We start from the raw sequence: 14,212 nt of genomic DNA on the forward strand, positions 1-14,212 counted from the left end.
TCAGGAGAATAAGATAATTTAATTTATTTTTAATTAACACAGAAGTAGAACAACTGCGAACTGAAATCTGAGCATTACATAATTACACACAATGGGAATGTTCATATGATTTGTAAACTGCACGCAGCACATAATACGAAAAGCAAAATGTAAATATGATTTGCGAGCAGCTAGCAAACCAAAAAATGAGTTCAGAGTTGAAAGGGAAGGGAAGGAATAATCTGTAAGACTGTACTCTTGGAGTCCAGGGTGGTTCTCAGACATTTTTACAAATTTGACTGATTTCATGAGACATGCATGAGACACGTTTGTCCAAAACAGGGGGAGAAAAAAATCCCGCAGGATGCATTCAGTAAAGGAACCACAACCGAGAAGCAGTGTCTTTAAGACTCAATAATCAAGATCAACCGCAAACACATCATATTGCACTGCTTTAGAACTAACGCTGTATGTTGCATTAGTGTGTCTGGAGATGAAATAAATAAACGCAGCTTGCTTCTCAGATTGTCTCAGCTGCATTTCTATTGCTGTACTGGCAAATATGGATTGAATCCATGAATGTTAATAAACACACATTTTTAAAAGATATGACATCAAACACGTCAGTGTAAAGCAGTCACTGAACACACTGTTGCACCCTTTCAGCTTGGGAGATTTTCTTCAGGTTTTAGGGGGAAAAAACAAAAGAAACAAACAAAAAAAATCCACATGGAATGAAATCAAAGTCCAGCATTTATATTACCTGATTTACAGAGGCTCTTAGAACATCTTAGAGAAACACAAACATGTACTACAGTAGACTAATCAGTTACACACAAAACCACACTCAGACCCACAAACAGCACTGAGCTGAGAGAATCGAGTAACACTTTACACAAAGGGCCTGTTTAAAGCATTACTGTACTCTGAACTCAGGGTGGAAGTACACACAGATGCTGGAGGTAAAAAGGTCACATGACTTTTGTCCTTCGGGGTTAGGAGGTGCCGTGGCGTGCCGTGGACTCTCTCGGGTAAAACTCTGCCAGTGTGCTCTGTGGGATTCGCTTCAGCATTTCTTTGGGGAAAATACGCAGCAGCTGCCAGCCAATATCCAGAGTCTCAAACACTGTGCGGTTGTCATAAGGGCCTAGAGGGAGAACAGACACAGACAAAGGACTGCATTAATAAATATATGGAGTAGAATAAATATTAGTTAAACTTTCCATATGAAAGTGTGATTGTGCAGCTTTCACAAAAAAAAACAAACAAACAAACTGATGAGCTGCAGAAGTTTGTACGCCTGGTCATACATGCAGTTTAACAGTTATCATACCATACATTCTTAGCATCCCAGCCCTCCCTTATACACACAGACCAGAATTATGGCTTGAACTCAGATAGAAGAATGACAGTCCTTCGAAATCTTAAACTTCTAAAATATATATATAATATATATATATATAATATATATATATATATATATATATATATATATATATATATATATACACACACACACACACACACACACATTTTTATTACTGTCCTATACTGATTTGATAATATGAACGTGACATACGTGATTGAATTTGTTGTGTTAAAATGTCCCACATCTGATACAAATCTCTGTGAAAGGATGCTTTGTAAACTTACACATAGCGGCACTGAAGGCCACAACCCGGTACATTAATTTAAGTCGATGGAAATATTCCTCTATCCTTTATTTTGTAAGCAATTCAGTGGCAGTGTAAAGCGCACAGACATGGCCAAATGTACTGGGGAGACCTCCTCTCTTTCACTCACAGTCAGAGTGAGAAAGGAGTTTTAGAAAAGAGGCAGAAAAACAAATTTAAAGCACAAAATTATAAAGTTCAGCTACTGCAACAAGCCATTACAGAGATCAAAGAGATACACAAAACATGGCATGTTATCTCTGTAAGAATATTTGACTATAAATATATCAAGATATAACCAATAAAAGACGTGCATATCTTACTCTGAGATGAAAGGATTCTCAGCACATTGGGACAGACAAGCACATAGGCGACACTGACTTCACTGAGACCGGCACAGAGGCCTAGTCTGCTTCACTAGGAATAAACAACACAAAGGACCTTCCTTTTGACAAGCACAGAAGCCACACCTACCTCCCTGGGCCTGGCATGCACAGTGGTCACACCTACTTCATTTAACAAGCAAAGAGGCCACACCTACTTCCCTGGGCCCGACAGGCATGGTGGCCACACCCCCTTTACTGACAGGCAGGCACGGTGGACACACCCCCTTTACTGACAGACAGACACGGTGGCCACACCCCCTTCACTGACAGGCAAAGAGGCCACAACCCCTTCACTTGGATAAGCTAAGAGGCCACACCTCCTTTACAGGGACTGATGGCACAGATGGCACATTTTCACACAGACAAGCTAAAGGCCAGACCTAACTGACATATCACTGACAGACAGGCATAAAAGACACCTTCAATAGGGGGGAAAAAAAAAAACAGACCAACACCTCCTAAACTGACTGACGGACACAAAGGTCACACCTCCTTTACTGTGACAAGCAAAAAGGCCACACCTCCAATACTGGGATTGACAACACTGAAGGAAAGAGAGTGTAGTGCCTAAGGGAAACTCACTTGATGTTTGTAAATAACAGTACATTATTAATAAAAAAGTAAATTTGTTATTCACTTGTGACTGCATTCCATCTTCTGGCTGATTTTGTCATATTGAATGGGTTCACCTCTGTATTGTAAATATCGACACTGGTAGCTCTTTATGAACTTAAAAAAAAAAGTAACTTGTCCCCTATTAGGACTAAAAATCTTCAAAACCCTCATTCCCTGTCTCTGTCCACAGCCTTTTCATGGCACCTAAATAATTTCTATTACCTGCAGCAATACTGTGATTGTGAGGTTTCACAAAGACTGCTGGGTAATTTCTACCAACCATTCAGCCAGGATCAATATAAACTGTCTTCCTCAGCGAGGAGGCAAAAGTGGGGCTGCAGTGTGAAAAGGCTCTGGCTGTACACAGTAATATAGCAGTGCAGAAAAGCACACACTGTATTATTTAATGCTTTAGACTGGTTTGACCTAAATTAGAGTGTAAATATGTATTGAGCCCCAAGTTTAACTTAAACCTGACCAAACAGGCACACTACCTGGGTTTACATGCAGGAGCGCCTGAAGGTTCAGTTTCTGCACCATGTTCCTTTTCACCCAATGGGCCAATTCGGCTTTTTAAATTATTGCATGGCGGCAGAAGAAAAAGCTTTTAGACTGGTTGTTTAGCTGAACCAATCAGGAAATTGAGCGACGCTCCATGGGATTCTCCAGAGAATGCATGTGTACACAGTGCATTTCATTTCTCTTTTAAACTTTTGTTCATTTGCTGTTTTGGCAGCTGAATGGTTGAGTAGAGCAGATTCGCAACAGCCTGAAAATGGTACATAATCTGTTTGGCTACATACAGTCTTAGTAAACAGTATGATAACGATACTGGAAGGCAGTATAATATTTATATATTCTCTTGAGACCTAAAGGTTCTCATATGACATGACATTTTCTTCAACTTGTGTGTCTATATATAGATCCTTGACAATCAGTTAAAAAATTGTACAAGAGTAGAGTCCGGGTCTCTCCGAGAGAATATATTTTTGGAATTTTTCTTTGGTAGACATTTTTCCAATATACTCTCACTTCCAGTTTTCTTTATTCCTCTATAACTTCTTACAAACCATTAAAACTCTCCTTGTCAGGATAGTTATTTTTATTTCACAAGCACAATGTGTAATGCCCATTAAGCAGTATCTTTGGCTTTAGACTTTGCAGTATTGTTGTACCACAAATGGGTTTAAGATCTCAGTTTACATTTACATTAACTCATTTGTGTTTTATTTAACGTTGCTTACAAAGTCATAAAGATACACAGTTAAGCTTACTTCAAAAGGCCCATCAGTGTCATAAGCATTTTGTTAAGTCAGTGGTGGGGTTTAGGGTCCCCAAGAGTCCATGAGGCAAAGCTAAGGAATCTGTTTTTGTTTTTCCCCCCTTACAGCAAAGAAAATCACAATCCAATGACATGCAAGTTATTATATTTATCATCAAGTGCTTATAGTGTAGTTACTAGCTTTTTTCAATTGACAAAGTGACCTCAATATCATTAAAAAAAAAGTTCTGTCACTGGAAATGTTAGGAATGAAAAGCTCCATGGCTTCAATAAAATACCAAAATGTTCACAAAATAAGTCTGTACAAAGTATATTGATTTTACTTTACAGTTAAAGGAGTCGCTCTGGGCAATAGGTTTGTGATAAATAAGAAGGCATTCAATCTGATTCAGGTTTAATCTGATTCATGCTGTCATCTCGGCTTACAGACCACAGTCCATGTGCCTCCAATGAAGCGCATTTATAGCAGAAACACAGCACTGAATTGGTCCTTTAGTGGTGTCTTTATATGAATAAATGAGTAGAGCAGGGCTGATAAACAGCACAATGCACTACATGGACACAAGGTAGAAGTAAAAAATAATTTAGTCCTTACATGTGTTTCAAAGATCATTAAATAGCTTCCAGTTGGTGTATATGTCCATTTAAAAAATCTTAAAACATGTCACATTGGCTCTTTTGTGTAACTCACGCTGGTCTGTACTGTATGTTCAATTGAACCATGTCTTTAATTTAACATTTTTGATTTGGAGTCAGTATTTATTTTATTTATTTTTTTTACAGTACCTTGAGCGATAAAGTTCTTCTCGAATTTCTGCAAAAACTCCAAATACAGCAGATCATCAGAAGTCAGAGCTTCTTCTCCTACCACGGCCTTCATCGCCTGCACGTCCTTACCTATAGCATAGCATGCATACTGAGAAGGAGAAAAGAAAGGAACCACAAGCCACAAGGTCAGTACAACTGGGATTTATGAAAAGGAAAAAAACAAACAAACAAACAAAAAAACCCTTAGCTAGCTTACCAGTTGGTTAGAGACGTCAGAGTGGTCTTTGCGAGTCATGCCCTCCCCGATGGCAGACTTCATCAGACGTGACAAGGATGGCAGGACGTTGATTGGAGGATACACCTTTAAAAGGTCAAACACATGGGGTTTTGAGAGGGAAAAAGAAAAAAGAAATTGTGATTCTGTGTGGGTCAAAGCAAGGTATGGATGTTTATTAAGCTTAATGTAATAATGTATAATAATACAGGAGCTTCTTGTTGCTGAAAAACTCTTACTCACATCACACTATTCTCTTAGAACATTGTTCTTAAAACATCATATACTGCACAAAAAAAAAGGAACCAGGGAACACTTAGTCCTGGTTTGACTTGAACCTTACATACACATATGAGGGGCGTTCAAGTCAAACCGAGACTAAGTGTTCCCTTAATTTTTTTGTGCAGTATAGTTTTAGGTTCCTAGAAGATTAAACTGTCCAGTTTTCTGAGGGTTGGTAGAACAAATTGATTAATGTTTTGGGAATGTTTCAAATAGGTGCTTTATTTTTTCTACACAAACATAGGTAGCAAGTAATAATGGGGAAAAAAATTAATAAATGGGGAAGTGGGAATGGAGATTTGACCCAGTTAAGCTTTACCCACTTGTGACCACATCGTCCAAGACGTCCGGGGATTAGTCTATGAGTAAATACGGTGTGTGTGTGTGTGTGTGTGTATGTGTTGTGTGCCTTCCATGAGGAATCTCACCTGTCTGTTGTGCAGCTGCCGGTCCACATAGACCTGACCCTCTGTGATGTACCCGGTCAGATCAGGAATTGGATGAGTGATATCTGGAAATTTACAGACCGTTATAAGCCAAGAAAGCAGAGACGGTAGAACTGACTGAAACTGCATGCACATTCTCAGGCAGTTGCATAGCTTTGGGACACATGGTGGCATGCCATACAACAGATTTCACCACATGCTGATTCAGAGTGGGTCAGATGAAACGTTTACAAAATCCTGACCATTCTTAGAGGAGCAGTCTACGCTAAAAGACGGCGATTTATTTATATATATTATTTTTTGTGGTATGACAGGGGCATATAATGGAGACAGAGAGCTTTTCTAATATGGCTATAATGGGGGGGGGGGGACCCATTCAGAAACCAATGCTGATCTTAACAAGGATGTTTCTATAGTAACAGAAGAAATGGAGAATGCTCATCTCTGTTTTTGTGCGTGAAGAATCGATAGAGAAACATCACCTCGCTCACAAACTGCTCTGTTGGTAGCATGTGAGGCTTTAGCAATACCTGTGGTGAAGCTAAAGTTGAAGGCCGGGAATAATTTGGCCTTTATTGCAGCACGTTTGATTACTGATTGGGCAGTTGAATGTGTGTGTGTGTGTGTGTGTATGTGTGTGTGTGTGTGTGTGTGTGTGTGTGTGTATGCGCGCGTGTGCATGTGTTGCTGTCATTGGAAATGGTGATGATTGCACACTGGGTGCTGGCAGTCTGGAGGTGTGTGGTTCAGTCATTAGGCCTCTTCAGGATGTGTGTGAGTGTGTGTGCCATCATTAGAAATGGTCAGGGTGGAGACAGGGAATGAAAAGTGTCTGTGTTTGTGTCGCTGAGTGTGTACCGTCATTAGGCATGGTGAGGATGGGGATCTGTGTGATTGATCCATTTCTGCCTTCCACTCTGCCAGCTCGCTCGTAAATCGTTGCCAGATCGGTGTACATGTAACCAGGGAAACCACGCCGGCCAGGCACCTCCTCACGAGCAGCCGACACCTACACACAATTGTGCGTTGTAAGTATTAATTATGAGGACTAATTGTTTACACCAATGGTGACAAAAACACAAACCCGTTACTCATAATAAGCCTGTTTTGTTTAATTTTATTCTCATCCACAGACATACAATAAAATCAACAAGGGACCATATCAGCAAAAAAAAATTCTTATTTTAGTGTACAACTTGAGATCATATTTAGGTAAAAATACATTAAGTATATGATGTTCTTAGTCAAAGAGCTGAGATTGGTTCATCTAGAGAACATGTTTAGATTTCCATGCATGAATGCTTTAATACACATTCCAAATGATTTTACACACATGTAAAAATGTGACCTTCAGCGACTCTGTGATGGCGTGAATGTCTGCGAAGGTCAGCCATCAATAGTGCCTGTACTTCTTTCTGGGATGTTTTGGTCTATAACCACTTAAATACCTCTGTTCTCATTAACATTTTACTTACTTTCCTATTAATCATACTTAAATAACACACCGTGATTAGCCTTTGTGAATGGGTTGGCTCACTTTAAAAACCTTGCAGTAAATGAACACCTCTAAAACAGTCTTACTTCACAGAACTAATGACCTTACTTTACAGCAAGTTCCTAAAGACTTAAGTGCAGTCTTCAAACTCATTAAGCTGTGTATACACTGCATGACCTTACAGAGAATTTTGGATAGGTTTGTAGCCAGTTGGGACAGAAATCTTTAAGTGTATAAGGGGTACAAATTTGAATAAAGGAGTATGACATTTGAGCTAGGCTTTAGGGGCAAACATTTCATAACTGACATTGGTACACTGTCCAACTACTGCGTGGCTTGTTATGCATATACATACAGTAGCTGTAAGAAGATAATAGGGGCTGGCTTGACATAACGACAAAACACAGCGGATTAAAAAAGTTTCTGATCACTCTGTATTACAGAGGTTGATGTAGGGTATTTGGTCTTTTACACGATTGCACACAACTGCGGCACACTGGCACTTATAAAGTCTGTTAAATGTGAAATATCAGTTTATTTTGTACTGTTAAGCTTTAGCTTCTTTAACTTTAAAACATTTAGCATATTCAGTACATGAACTAATTTTATGTTAAACAGTAATTCATTCAAATGTATTTCTTACAATGAGTTCATTATACTGCATTATGTTTTTAAGTAACTATAACTTGTGACAATGTAAACAGATGCATACACAGTTGTGCTCAAAAGTTTGCAAAAAAAGAAAAGGTTAAATATTGCCATTTACTTGGAAAATATAACTGATAATTCAAAATAGCCGTCATGTGAAGTCATTAAGTATCACATATAGGTTGTTCCCGACTTGTACATGACTTTTGTTCCGGGAGCCGGTTCATAAGTTCGATTTGTTCTTAAGTCTGACGAAGTGAGTCTTGTACATCTACGACACAAATATACAATGTAAAGCATATCAATCCACTTGATTAAATCGGTCCCCTTTCACCACACTGCCATCATGTGGCAAAAACCATAATCGCGCCCAAGGAACTGTACCTCACATGTCAAATGCCTGTTGTCTCTGCGCCTTTAAATTTTGAGGGGAATCCTGGATGCCATTTTTTCTCAAAGCTGTTTTCCACTGATTATGCGCCTTGACTGATTCATTGAAACCACTGAAGCCGACTTATTTCTCCTGTAAATGGTAGTTTATAAGTTTATAAATAAGGAGAAGGACATAAAAGGATACCTTAACACTTGAAAAAGACAGTCAGTACTTTCAAACTCTCATAAAAAGGTGGAGAATAAGAGGTTCTGTTGATACTAAGCCACAGTCAAGCAGACACGTAAGCTTTCTCCCACTCCTGTCAGGATAATTGTTTGCGGCGCAAAGTAAAACTTTGAGAGAAACACAGCCTGTTCTGGAAAAAAGGTTGTTGTTTTAAGGAGCACAATAAGGAGATACTTGAACACAAATGACCTGCATGGCTAAGTTGCCTGAAGAAAGCCATTACTGTGCCCATGCCACAAAAAGGCCCGCTTGCAGTACGCCACACAGCACAATACACAAGCATGACAACTTCTGGAGCAGTCATTTAGAGTGACGAGATCAAAATTGAACTACAATTATAAGCGCGATGTTTACAGTAAAAAGTACACAATACCCAGGGTAAAGCATGGTGGTGGATTTCTTATGTTTTTCAGGCTGTGTGAGCTCTAGTGGCTCGGGAGAGTTAGTCAAATTTGATTGGAAGATGAATGCTGCACGTAATCAGCAAATACTGGCAGACACAAGGCCAAGTTGACCCTCCAATGTCTACAGCAGAAAAAGATGAAGGTTTTCAAAAAAAAAAATAAAATTAAGGTGAAAGGTGTCTCAATGAATGCTCTGCCATCACTAGGTGCCATCACTCTGCAACGCTCGGTGACATATCCGAGTACCAGTCTGTGGTGTATGCCTTTGTTTTCTAGTGTGAGCGCAACCACCTTCAACTCAACATCAAGAAAACAAAGGAACTGGTGATTGACTTTAGGAAAGGTGGTACCCCTGTGACTCCTATATCTGTCCAGGGAGAGACAGTGGACATGGTCTCAGTACAAATACCTAGCTGTGCATCTGGATAATAAACTGGACTGGTCAGTTACCTCAATGGCCCTCTACAAGAAAGTAGAAGAAAGTACAAGAAATTTTCTGCATATTATTGTCTTATGTACTCCGCTATTGTTTATGCGCCTGCTAGTTCACTTGATAAAGATAAGACACTTTAAAACAATCAAATTTTTAAATAGTTTATTTAACCACGTTAACCTCTGACTTTCATAAAAGTACTTATGTTATTAGAGGAGGGAAAAAAACCTCCGGGTTATTGATATTCCTGAATTTGAGTTTGTTGTGAAACATCTTTCACACCTTCATTCGACTTGTGGAAAGTCCTTTTCACAAAAAAAAAAAATTCAGAAAAATTTCAGAAAAAGCTCTTTTCTTTATAAGGGGTCAAAAGATTGCGGCCTCAGCTCAAGTCTCGACCTTCGAGTTTACAAAAGGTAACATTGCTTTCTGAGTGGTTAAAGACAAAACCAGGCCAGTGTGCGTGTACACTACAGGCTTTATTGATGCGGCTAACATCTTCCAAGGTTACCGTTGTACGCTAGCAGGCGGCTGTGCTTTCACATGCATCTCAACTATTTGGAATGCGTATTGTGAACTTGGCACAGTAAAATATGAAAACGTGATGGGCAAAACGAATATAACTGGCTTAAAAGAGAAAGGCAAGCAAGGCCTGCTACGAAGAAAAAAAGAAGAAAATACATCTATTCAAAACACTCTTTCAGTAAGCTTTAAACGATAATTGAGTTGAGGTATTTCTACGAGGACGAAGAATGTTTTAACCTTTATAAGATGGAAGGAATGTTTTATTCCGTGTATTCCTTTTTTTTTTTCGTCCCCGTCATGTGAATTGTGCTAAATTCTGGTTAGTGGTTGTTCATGCTTTCCACTTCCACTAGGAAATTACCATTCGTCTGTTTAGACCAGGGTTGTCCCTCATGAACGCTCGTCATCGTCACGGCTCTTAAGCAGACTAAGAGGCATGTGCTTTCGTGGCTAAATGTGATATTGCATGTTTATAGAGTGGCAGATGTTTTGTGGAATCCCTCCATTATAAACCCTCGAGTCGAGCTGTCTCGCAGAGGCTTAGCGGAAACCCTACACCAAACTGAAAACTACTCACAACGTCAACAGTCAGGCAGGGAGTATTTGTTACAAGGTAGACTTGATCTCTACACTTAGAGTGCAATCCAATATCCACCATCAGGATATGTACAACATGCTAACACAATACGCTTAACCTTTTCAGCTACTGTCGTAATCCGCACGTCTACTTTCTTCAACTAAACCATATTTATTTATATTTCTTTTGTTCTGACGGGTTTATAGCAAGTTCATATTAATGCACATTTTGTAATATTTACCTACGTGCTACTTACTACTGATGATAAAAACAAGAAACTACGGTATGGCTGTTAAAATTCATAAATAGATGTATGGATGAGTTTATGGTCAATATCACTGATAATTTCTAAATAATAAAAATTGTACTTGTTTGCAAATTGCTGTTTTGAATAATAATTACAATAATTATGATTATTTACCCATTACAGCATGTCCCAGGTGTGCTATTAAGACTAGTGATGTTCCTTCTTTGTGTGTACATTTAGCGAATTAACTCTCTCTTTTTTTTTTTTATTAGTAGGATTTAACACAAAACCAGAATGATAAAACTCATTAAAAAATAAATGATCACTTCCTAAACAGCAGATGAGCAAGACCACATCATTCAGTAGGGGCTCATTCAGGAGAAAATCACTGCACTCTTCATCTCTGGAACTCTTGTTTAGTTGTAAATTTTAGTCCTTAAAGGCCCTTTTACAAGCTATCAATTGTAAGTCCTTGTATATTCCTTCCTGCAATTTGAGTGCTCATCTTGACAAGCTCAGGAGGACATTTCGGTGATATTAAATACAGATGGCCCTTTCAGATGTGACGTTACGTTAAATGGTTATTAAATGGGTTAATTTTGTGATTTTGAAATGCAAGATCCTTGAGCATTAACATTATAGAAATGTAGCTAGGTGCATGTCTATTCATGCTTTAATTTATATTGACTAGTTATGGAGATGATCGAAGCATTTAGCCACAGTGGTTGCAAGGTCATAAGACCTTTGAGTTCACAAAAAAAAAAAAAAAACCCTGAAAAACACAAATCAAATTCCATAGCTTCAGCACCTGACACTTATTAACGGCCGATTCAACTGACGGCTTTTTACACAATCCTTCATAGATGTGTAAATGTTTTATGTAAAGCACTTTGAATTACCATTGTGTATGAAATGTGCTATACAAATAAACTTGCCTTGCCTAAAAGGTGGTGATTTCGGCGACCTTTTATAGATCGTGTTCTTTAATATTTCTCACTCTGATCCATCCCCACATGACAGTGTCTATACAGTATGTAGCCAGCATAGAAAGTTTATTTAAAGATACTCTTCAGCAGTCACACCTATTCAGAAATTTCCTTTGGCATCAAGCAAGCGAGAAAGAGTATGGACGTATGTACACTGGAGACTCTTTAAATAATTAATAAAGGTCTTCTTATAGAAAACACCACCATATCTAAAATAAATGGATAAAAAAAAAAGTGGAGATTCACTGCTCTTTGTGGGTTGAAAAAGCAATTATTCATACCTGCCTTCTACAAGGAGACCATTACTCATCACTTGTGAAAGAAGTCTTACATATCAGCATCTTGTAACAGCCAGGTTAAGGTTGTAAAAAGTTTTTTTTTACTTTGTTAGACATGGTTCTTTGATCTCTTTTTTTCCTAGAAAGTGTTCAAAAAAGGTAAAAAAAAAAAAAAAGAAAATGGGATAGAGCTGTTTATAGCAGCTATAACGTAAGTAAATAAGATCCTAACATTTTTATATTTTGTTTATTAAACATATACTTTTTTTGGCTTAAATGTAGAATATTTTGCTAATTAACAAATAAACCAACTACATAAACCATCATTTCCTAATCAGGCAGAAAACTAGAAACTCTACTGTGCTTGTGTAGCCTGACTTAAAAGCAAAAATCTGAATAAAATACATACAGTCAGAATAAATGTGTAATGTCATCATCTAGTTCCATCCTACAGTCTCAATATGTTAACTTTTAACACCTTTCTAAAGTTTATTTTATTGAAAAAATTAAAAATTTGTTCTGGCCGTTTAATGTACGTGGGGATGTCCTGTCTCTCACCTCTCTCAGAGCCTCGGCGTAGGAGCTCATGTCCGTCAGGATGACCAGCACATGCTTCTCACACTGATAGGCCAGATACTCGGCTGAGGTCAGAGCCAGTCGCGGGGTGATGATGCGTTCAATCCTGGAGTGGGAATGCAAGTGTGTGAGCAGTAATCAATTAGATATGTGCAGATGAAACAGGCGAGTTTTTAGTTATTATTTTTTAAACTATTCTTAATATTTTACTAAACAACAAATCAAGCTCTAAAATGAAAGTCTGGCTCACGTTGGGTCGTTGGCCAGATTCAGGAACAAGCAGACGTTGTCCATGGATCCGTTCTCTTCAAAATCAGACTTAAAGAAACGCGCAGTTTCCATGTTAACCTGAAAGGAGAGAAAAAAAGTAATTAAATTACACAACTTGCCCACAGCAGCAGTATAAGATTTAACACATTTCTAATGTCCTGTTTATTTAGAATGCTGGGATTTCCACTCTTTTTCTTCACGCCAATACCCTAAACCCCTAACACTATTTAAATAAGCCCCCTAATACAAGGTAATTTCCTGCTGTAGGAAAACTCGCAGCTTTCTGAAACAGATTTAACACTTTAGCCGGCCTGAGCATGAAATCAGGGTATAGAGTTACACGTGCTGAATGCAGAACGCATTAAGCACAAACACCCAAACCAGCAGCAAAGGCCCAGGTCGGTGACATTACTCGCTCAGATTAATGGAAGCCCTTCACACCTCAATGTGCAGGTGAACGGGACACCTGACCCGTCTAATGCTTCTCTGAGAGGACAGACTGTGCCCAATGAGGCGACAGTAACACATGCTTAGAGGTGGGGGTGTGGGAGGTTAAGGGAGGGTTAATAGGAGGATTAACGTCACAAGGCTGGACAAACAGTTTTCTTTTCTCTATGTCTAGACATGAGTAACGCCTTTTAACTACATTAAAGTCCCTCCAGAGATTAGTTAAACTCCTGTCCTCATACATCAAAAAATACAAAAGAAGTTTCTTTCCTAAATAAGAATGTAAGGAAAAAGATTTCTTAACATAAATAATAGGTTTGCAGCTTGGTGATAAAATGTATATAGAAAGAAAAAACTAGGGTACATCAGGAAAACATTTATTGTGTACCTTATAATATGTGCAGAAAACAACAGTGATGGAAAATTGCTAAATGCTAAATTATAATGTAAGCAATAAATAAAAAACCTTTAGGATCAATAAAGATATTATCTTAAAGACGAAAAGAGAGAAACAGACTTACCCCCATAGCAGCAAAGACGATGGCGAAGTTTTCTGAGCTGTAATCCATGACGTCCTTCGATTTCTGCACCAACCCAGCCTGGCGACAGATCTGTGCGGCGATCTAAGAGCAAACGTAACAAAATGCACAATGCAATATAAACATCAAAATTTATGGAATTAAAATTACTCAAATTTGGTTTAAATAAAAAGTCCAGCACATTAGTAAAACCGGAGGGATAGTGCTGGACCATCAACTTTATGGAAGAAATGTGGTCAGAAAAAACGAAAACAAACCATGAATAACTCTGATTGGAGATTATATATATTTTTTTAAAGTTGCACCCTAACAATTTTTACCTGACATTGCACCTGACATTTTTACCCACTGTGTGACGAGAACTCCAAGGATTAGGACTAAACAGTTGCGTGTTCATAAGAAAACCACTTATTAGTAAGACTAACCATAAAAAAACATGCTTGGGTTTGCTAGGGAGCATAAA

The 14,212-nt window shown here is 38.4% G+C and overlaps 1 protein-coding gene across 1 annotated transcript in view; it reads right to left on the reverse strand.

The window, feature by feature from the left end:
• atp6v1ba (ATPase, H+ transporting, lysosomal, V1 subunit B, member a) overlaps positions 1 to 14,212 on the reverse strand; it is a 37,568-nt gene continuing 23,356 nt past the window's right edge. Inside the window, exons 7-14 of the mRNA XM_053509628.1 lie at positions 13,732 to 13,833; positions 12,744 to 12,841; positions 12,476 to 12,599; positions 6,564 to 6,714; positions 5,688 to 5,770; positions 4,960 to 5,064; positions 4,722 to 4,851; positions 1 to 1,126 (exon numbers count right to left, since the gene is read on the reverse strand). Of these exons, the coding sequence (XP_053365603.1) occupies positions 975 to 1,126; positions 4,722 to 4,851; positions 4,960 to 5,064; positions 5,688 to 5,770; positions 6,564 to 6,714; positions 12,476 to 12,599; positions 12,744 to 12,841; positions 13,732 to 13,833 (945 nt within the window). The 3' untranslated portion in view covers positions 1 to 974. The remainder of the gene's footprint in view (positions 1,127 to 4,721; positions 4,852 to 4,959; positions 5,065 to 5,687; positions 5,771 to 6,563; positions 6,715 to 12,475; positions 12,600 to 12,743; positions 12,842 to 13,731; positions 13,834 to 14,212) is intronic.

The sequence above is a fragment of the Clarias gariepinus genome, chromosome 13 (assembly GCF_024256425.1).
Source record: "Clarias gariepinus isolate MV-2021 ecotype Netherlands chromosome 13, CGAR_prim_01v2, whole genome shotgun sequence".
NCBI classification, from domain to species: domain Eukaryota; kingdom Metazoa; phylum Chordata; class Actinopteri; order Siluriformes; family Clariidae; genus Clarias; species Clarias gariepinus.